The sequence below is a fragment of the Arachis ipaensis genome, chromosome B07 (genome assembly GCF_000816755.2).
Source record: "Arachis ipaensis cultivar K30076 chromosome B07, Araip1.1, whole genome shotgun sequence".
In the NCBI taxonomy this organism is placed as follows: Eukaryota; Viridiplantae; Streptophyta; class Magnoliopsida; order Fabales; family Fabaceae; genus Arachis; species Arachis ipaensis.
In genome coordinates this window covers 123,398,364-123,406,479 of record NC_029791.2, presented here as the reverse complement: position 1 = coordinate 123,406,479, position 8,116 = coordinate 123,398,364, and the positions used below count along the sequence as shown (strand labels likewise).

Below are 8,116 nucleotides of genomic sequence, written 5' to 3'. Positions count from 1 at the left end.
TGTCAATTGAGTATTTTTCTGATATTATTTAATTGATTTGGTGTTAACTTATGGTATGAAATTTCATAGTCTGTGTTCATCAATTTTTGTCTCGTGTTGCTAATAACTCTGGCAGTATTTACCCATTTGAAGAGCAGAGTTTTAAATATTTAGTTTCCAAGGCAGTAAACAAAGTAAAAAAGAATTGCACATATATGTTTTGTATGTAGAATTTCTTACCTTATTAAATGTTGACTTTACATAAGATGTTGCTCTTCTTGTTTCTCACTCACACATGCAATAGTGCTTTACTTGATAGAAAAACAAACATTGATTGTCTATTGATAGAGAAAACATAAAATTCAAAGCTGAGATCATCTTCTTGATTGCTATCAAGAAACATTCATCTTTTGTAGATGCATCAGTGTAGCTACAATCTGCTGCAGCAATCAAAATGAATCTCATCAATATTTCTTCTTGTTTGTAATGGTTCAATAATTGACTAGCTAAATAAGATCATACCCCAACTTTGTGGCTCCTGACGTGGCCTCATAGTTCTGTTGCTGTGGTTGGCTTAGCTGGAGATTCACAGGAACCTGCAAGTCTTCCTCTATGCTTATACCATTTGTTATAACAGAGTTTCTGTCTGTTCCACTCCCATTTCTTGTTCCATAGACCTGGGTTAATGAAACTCCCTTTTTAAGATTTAGAATAAAAACTCTTTATGAGGTTGCATTTGTTTTAAGAAATGGATTTTTTAATAGTTGATATTATTTTAGTTTGTCTTCCTATCCAAATCAGTACCTTCTTCTTCAGTTCCGTGTTTTCTTGACGAATTAGGTTTACCTTCTTATACAGTTCCATATTTTCTTGGTGTATGAGGTTCCCCTGCAGAAAGTAAAAGAATAAACATTTAATGAATGAAAGATAGTAAAGTTAATATTTTTCTGTGTCTAGACTAACCTTTCGATTCAGTTCCTGTATTTCCTCCATTAAAAGTTGTTCCTGCATAAGTTAATTATGTGTAAGATATATATATCGAATTTTAAAAGATGGATAATTGCAATTTTTTGGGGTGAATTCGTACCTTTTTTGCACGGACACCATGGAGGCTAACTTCCAGTTGGTTCTCTAAACTATGTAAATCTTTGACAGTCATACCTGACAGTTCTTCTCCCATCATTTGCCTGTTAGATCATAAATCCCAAAAAGAGTTTGGTATTGCATCTTGTACACTTGGATTGAGAGTTCATCACCAAGGCTATTTGGCAATGAGCAGATGATCCCGCAATAACATGTAGATTTTCAATTCTTTTTTCTAGTTTAAGCACAAAATTGATATATACTCTTTCAATCCTTTTTATATACTGTAACTCTATAATTTCCACATCATTTTGATTGTTGCAGGTTCTTACTAGAGAGAGAAAACATCCTGGCATAGCATTTGTCTATTTAAACCTTTCTTCTAGATGCATGTTTTTAACAGTAGAGAGAAAGGGTCTGGTATGGAGGTAAACATCATATCTTGAGTGTTCTTTCTTTTTAACAATAAGAAGTCTGTAAACCCTTCGAATTAATTTTTATCACTCAACCATAGTCTTTAACATCACCCCTTTCACAGTTGTGTTCACATTTACAAATAACTTTGTCAAAAAAAAAATGTGTGTCACTGTGGTCAACAAGCTTTAACACCATGTAAATCGTACAAGCTTACAACTGCTTTATAGAAGGAGCCCACTTTCTGATTCATTTTCCCTCAAAGGCACTAGATTGGGATATAGAGAGGGTACAAATTGAAAAATTAGAAAAACTATAGGATTTTTGTTTCAAGATATTTTTTCTTTTTGGTGACAAAAACTATTTTGTTAGAATAATCACTAGGGAATAAGTTTCGTTTTTTAAGTCTCAAAAAATTATTCGTAGACATTAGTTTTTCTTTAAAATATCAAATTCTAATGGTTTAGTAAGATTTTATTCTCACTATGGAGGTTGAGGATAACATATTTCTATGACAAAGGAATAAGAACTATTAAGTAAAGATATTAATATGTCTCTTACTTTAATTTATTAATAATAAGTAATAATATGTATTTTGAAGTATGTTAAGAATTATCACGTGATCCTAGAATATGCCATAAATCAAATGCATTTATAATTTATTCCTAGGAAAATGGCATAAACAATTACAGGAATTTTTACTGTAAAAGATTCAAATTTTTTACAATACATAGGAGTAACATGTTTTTAAGTATAATAATATTTCTTCGAATATAGTTCTAGGGAAACCTTAAAACAGAAGTTCTATTAGGAGGCAAGTATATCCCCTAGTCTAACTTGATCTTTAGTCAAGTTATGATTTAGTTGGGTTTGAGTTCAAAGAAATGATGCTGTGAGAAGATTGGGCAGATTTAAGTATCATTAAAACCTTTGTACCTTACATGTTTAACATTTGGCATATTTAAGTATCACTCTGCATTTCTTTGCGTTGAAATAGCTATGGAGAAGTAGTAAATATAATCCTCTACCAAAAACATGTCCACTGTAAAAAAGAAATGCATTTTTTTGCTGATGCCACAGCATTTTACACTCCTTGTTTGTGAGAAGGCCTTTGTAATTTTGAAAGGGTTGCAGACAACATCGTAAAAGAAACCTTTTATCCTATCAATTGGGTTTTACATGGACATTTATGAACTTATATTTAAAATAAATACATGTTGCACAGAAAAGAATGTACCGGTGACTTTCTTGCAAGTTCTGCAATTGTTGCCTTAACATTGCTGCCTCCCTTTGCCAAAACTAGAAAATAATAACCAATAAAAAAGGTCTTAGATTTTAAAGGAGAAAAAATCACTAGATACACATGCTTATGCCATGGTGTACCCGTTCATTAACTATATATATGTGATGCAAATGGTCAGGTGATTTGATTAAAATCTGCATAAATAAAAACAATAATAAAAAAAGATGAAAAAAAGATTAATTATTGATGTGGAAACTTCACAATGATATAGTAAATTGTCATATGATTGGCTTATTTGATTGAAAATGTATATTATTGAGATGAGATTGTGATTGTGATTAATTGTTCTTTATGAAAATGAGGTGCCTCTGGGTGTAAGGTGGTGCTTGTTTGGCCTTGATTTTGGACAGTGATAATATTTGGACATGCAACTTTTGTCAGATAGAACTAGCCACTTGAATGTATCTATTTGATGTGAAACTGATGAATTTGACACTTGATAGCCAGTGACTACTGTGACTAACAACTTTTAACTAACTCAGTCATTGTAAAGAGTGAAATACCCCGTGTATCATGCTAGACAAGCTGCCCTCTCCCCTATACTTCCTCTTGTAGACTCTTTCCTGATCATAATCACAAATATCTCATTTTGATTCATTCTCTCTAATCTTAATATTCTCTGAAATCTTTATATTCTTGTATTTGTTACTTGAACAATCGTCTTTTCTTCCTTTTCCATATTTTTCTTCAACATAGTGTCAAAGTGGTAACATCAACTAAGACCTAATCATATAACTATTTTTGAGTTACTAAAAGATGGATCATCTTTCTTTGTAGCCTCCTGTTTTCACATTTCTGTGATTTCTGTTTATATCTACGTCTTGCATTTTCCTGCTTGCAATCATATTTAACTCTTTTCCAGCCCAATTTCCCTTTTAGATTGATTGAAAGATTGGTTAGCTTTGTTTCATGATATTTATTATATCTGGTGGGTTTTCTTATCCTTTTTAATTCCTCATCTTAATGAATTTAATAAAAAAAAAAGTTTCCAACTAACTTCCCATTCCTTTGATTTCTTATCAAAATTTTTAGCTTGGTTGGAAGTTGGAACTCATGCTTAGCTCACTTAATCTGTTGTTGTCACTTTCTTTCAAAACAAGCATTGATTACCTAGATTTTGAAAAAATAATTGATGGAAAGGCAACCTGAACTATACATACCAATGTTCAAGCTGCTAGTTGCCATGTCTTAGGTCACCTTCACCAAAGAATGTTTTTCTAGCCAAGCTAACTGCCTTTGGCTTGTTTTTGATAGTTTGGCTAATTTATCCTTCCTTGGGTTCCCTTCATCTGTTGTTCCCTCTCTTAGCATTGGTCATCACCTGATCTGTTCCAACTTTTTCGCATTCTGTTTGTCTGAACTGTCCCTGTACACTCTGTTTGGACTTGTATTTTGGCATGGAATACTGTATCTTTGGTGCTATTTGGATCTGCTTCCCTTTGAATGGCTGTTTGTCTGTTAGGATGTTCTCTTAGGTTTTAAGTCATTGTTCTAATGATTTGATTTGTTTAAGGAGTGCTTACTTGTAATGAGCTGAGGAATGAAGTATGCTTCTACTTAAGGTTCATTGATTTATTTTAATTCTTGCTTTGATTACTTGTCATATTGGGTTAAACTTATAATCTATTTGTATTGTGCTAGAACTTGTCCGATATTTTAATTCTCTCTCTCTCTCTCTCTCTCTCTCTCTCTCTCTCTCTCTCTCTCTCTCTCCTTATAGTTTTTTAATGTAAAGAATTGGATCAAAGCTGCAGATTCAACAAGGATTTGACGCCTCTTATTAATGAAGATTGTGCACTTTATCTTGAAATGTAATATATCTCGTGCATTTTAGGAGCCAAATCCTTCAAGAACACGAGTAATATGGATATAGTGGTGAATGATAAGATTGGAGTTAGTGCCCTCTGTATAAATTCGACCCCTTCATCACTTTTGATTGCTTTGTACAAAGTCGTTTAAATACTTTCTGTGTCGTTATGGATTGTGAAATAATTCACAGGATATCTGGCCAACTTTAATCCATTTGAAATTCTGTGGTAATTGTTTACTGCTGAGCTTCATAATTAGGTTAGTTGGAATATGTAGAATTAGGAACGCAATGGTCTCAGTTATTCTATTTTTGTTTATGACCTTTACTGTTGGTTTTGGTTGTTGGGAAATGTTTCCCTGAGGTCGTTAACAATGATGATTTCATGACAGTTATTTGCAGTGAGAAGGAGATTATTTGGTCTGTAAGATGCACATTATTTTGGTTATCCAAGATCTAGTGAGAGAGCAGAGGTTTGCTTGTTTTGTCTGGGCTTTTTCATGTTTTCAGTAGTTAGTAGGAACGGTATGGTCAAAGATTTGCTTATCTTCAAGTCTTGGTTTGTTGAATAGTGCCCTTATGCATGCAGAGAGATGCACAGCCCTTGATTTATTTGAGGATCATCTGGCCTAGCGATGGTTAGGTATTCCTGAGGGTTTTGAGTTTGTTGACCTTAATGCTGTGTGTGGTTCAAGTATTACTTTGTTATTCAGATTCCATTTCCATGGAAATCAAATATACCCATGAGGAAGGTGGGAATTGAAAATGATGGTATTTTGATTTCCTGGAATCAAACTTACCTGAAAATAGCTTTTCAAACTTTGAACCAAACATGAAAATATGATATTCCCATCTTAAAATTCCTAGAAATTATTTATAATTCCCCCAACCACACACACCCTAAGTGTGCAGGGATTCCTACTTCCTATGGTATACTTTCTTTGCTTACAATAAAGGTGAGTTCTTTTCCCTATTAAAACTACATTAATATGCTATTGATGTTTTTCACCTACAGTTGGTTATTGTGTATGGGAAGATACCATTCATTTTGGTTTGTCAATTTATCAAATCCATGATTGTGAGTTCCCTAGAATCCATATTCAGACTTTGCATTACTAGACAATGGAAGGAAACAAATTAATTCATTTCAGGGACTTCTTTTGAAGTTCCTCAAGGATGATTCTTACCAGCTAGTGGATGGCTGAACCGAACCATGCTTTGTTTAAGATGCCTGAATAGCTCTTGCTTTCTAGAAAGCCTAATTTCAGAGTCAAATCATTCATAATAGGAATATGATGGTTAATGTATGCAAAATAACTTACTCATCAATAGATTTGAGTATGTTGAATCAGCTATGATGCTTTGTTCTGCAGGATATAGAGCTAGGTGATTTTAGTCTCAAGTTCCTTGACTATGCTTCCCCAATCAATAGATTCCTTGTACCTATATATCAAGATAAACGAACTAATTTTTAATGGAATTAATTTTGGAACTTGTGCATCACCAACGTAGCTTTGGTATTTCAGATGACTTTTGCTATGCATGTATTTTCCACCTTCTGCTAACAAATATGATTTCTAGATCAGGCCATTGCTTGTAATGATTTGAATTGCGGCCTGCTCCTAAAGAAGAACAACTCATCTGGTTACTGATGTGGTGCTCAGGCAGCATCTACCAATAGGATTTGAAGCATAACTGCTGAACATAGCTTAGTCCTGGTGAACTCATTATTTTCAGTTGATTGGAAGGACTGAATGATGTAGAGACAGTCATCAAAGAAAAAGTCCAAAGGAACACTGCCATTTTTGTGACAGTAGTTCTTAAATGTGCCTTTTTCTGTTGTGGATTATTGTTTCCTGAAAAAATTGGGGAAATCATTAATATTCTTTTCTTTGTCTTTTGAATCTATTTCTTACATCTGATGCATTCTTTTGTTATGTTTTCTGGTAGATCATAGACCTTTTGGGTGGCAGGATGGCTTGTGCCCTTGTTATGGTACAATACTAAAAGAGATTCTCATTTAGGTACACAAACATGGCAGCTATATTCTGAAAGGCCCTGTTGAGTTCCTTCCAGTTGTCTCATTTACGAGATATTACTGTTCAATTTTTAGGTGTTCAATTGATTGGGATACTTTGTTGCATTCTATGTATATGAGAGATTCTCCTAGCACTGCCATGGGAGTTTCTCTGCCATAGTACTAGCTAGTGTGGCAAATGGCAATGCAACATCCCATTGCCATAGCTGCCAGGTATTTGACATATAACTTGCACGATATTGAAAATGGTGAGCTAACAAGAGCCTCTCTTGTTTCCCCATATTCTTTCTTTTTGGGTTCAACATAAACCCAAAAGAACGCAATTGAAAAAAGGTCTGCAGTGATTTCAATTAGTGGATCTCTTTTACTTTGGTTTCTTAGTGTTTTTCTCTCCTTTGTAAATAGTGGGGTTTCAGCTCTTAAACCTTCAAGACTATACTGAAACTATCTCGAAGTTAACCAGACCTGCTCCATTATGAGATATATATTTTGTTTTAATTTTTCTGCTGAAAATTCAGAAAATAGCCTTCACGAAAAGTTGGAAATGGAAATACAGTGGGACCAACTATTTCAACAAATAGGGCAGCTGGAAAGGTTAGTGGAGAAGACGTGATAGAGGAATGAATTCTGTTATAGGAGAGAGGATCAAGAGTATAAATAGGAGGAATGAAGGGATTCAAAAGGGAATTTTAGACTGGGCAGGACCTTAGGATGGTGGTAGCCTCTTGAATGCTACCTTGTTCTCTACTTTCCATAATTGGTTCTTCAATCAATTTGTCATAGACTGAGAGAGTATCACTTTGATTTTGATATCCTCCAGATTCTGTGTTTCTCATTCGTTTCTACTCTCTTCCTACTCTCCCTTCTATAATTCTGCTCTCATATTCTTAATCTGACTCTGTCTCCCTGTATTCTGTTGTTTAATTTGTTCTCAGTTCTTGAACAGTGTTGCATTTTTAAATATCCAGGAAAATTATAAATAAGAAATGAAAAAATATATAAATATAAACCAATATGATATTTCTTTGTTCTAATTAAGGTTTTAATATTTTATATTTATATGATTATAATTCCTTAAGCATACTTGTAAGATCATAACTTGATAGTGAACTTGATTGCTGGCGGTGCAAGATATATATTTAAATACCTTAATCTCAGAGGTTGAACTTCCAAGGGGGTTATGCTCCTCTTTTGTTTTGTTGTATCGATCAATCACTGATTTCATGCTGACAAAGTCATCCAAATTCAAATTCTATCAATTTTGTGTTTCTGGTGACAAATGTTGAATAAAAGAAAATAACAAATTATGCAGAGGTGCATGTTGGAACACAATAATCTTATATCAGCAACTGCTGCCGCAGAATATAAATTAGAGGCCAGATTTGGCATAGATATGTTAACTGGAGTAATTTTGTTGCAAACTTGCAACACGTATGCATGTCAGGTTTTACTAATGTTGATTGCAATATATCTAATGAGTAAAAAGCTGACA

The 8,116-nt window shown here is 33.6% G+C and overlaps 1 protein-coding gene and 1 long non-coding RNA gene across 18 annotated transcripts in view; one reads left to right on the top strand and one right to left on the bottom strand.

Moving 5' to 3' along the window:
* The window catches only part of LOC107606237, a 14,820-nt gene that overhangs the window by 5,975 nt on the left and 729 nt on the right, over positions 1-8,116 (top strand). For 3 of the 8 annotated variants that reach the window (XR_002350589.1, XR_002350587.1, XR_002350583.1), the window contains 2 exons: positions 1,174-1,276; positions 1,387-7,012. This is a non-coding gene — a long non-coding RNA (uncharacterized LOC107606237). Of the gene's footprint in view, positions 1-1,173; positions 1,277-1,386; positions 7,112-8,116 lie in introns of those variants that run through there. The other 5 variants (XR_002350586.1, XR_002350585.1, XR_001612640.2 and 2 more) reach the window with 5 other exon arrangements.
* Positions 167-8,116, bottom strand: part of LOC107606235 (MADS-box transcription factor 23) — a 26,913-nt gene continuing 18,963 nt past the window's right edge. For 6 of the 10 annotated variants that reach the window (XM_021106529.1, XM_021106526.1, XM_021106531.1 and 3 more), the window contains 7 exons: positions 7,772-7,850; positions 2,714-2,775; positions 1,067-1,166; positions 943-984; positions 784-867; positions 502-656; positions 167-419 (listed from right to left, as the gene is read on the bottom strand). In XM_021106529.1, the coding sequence (XP_020962188.1) occupies positions 410-419; positions 502-656; positions 784-867; positions 943-984; positions 1,067-1,166; positions 2,714-2,775; positions 7,772-7,850 (532 nt within the window). In that variant the 3' untranslated portion in view covers positions 167-409. The remainder of the gene's footprint in view (positions 420-501; positions 657-783; positions 868-942; positions 985-1,066; positions 1,167-2,713; positions 2,776-7,771; positions 7,851-8,116) is intronic. The other 4 variants (XM_021106532.1, XM_016308259.2, XM_021106530.1 and 1 more) reach the window with 3 other exon arrangements.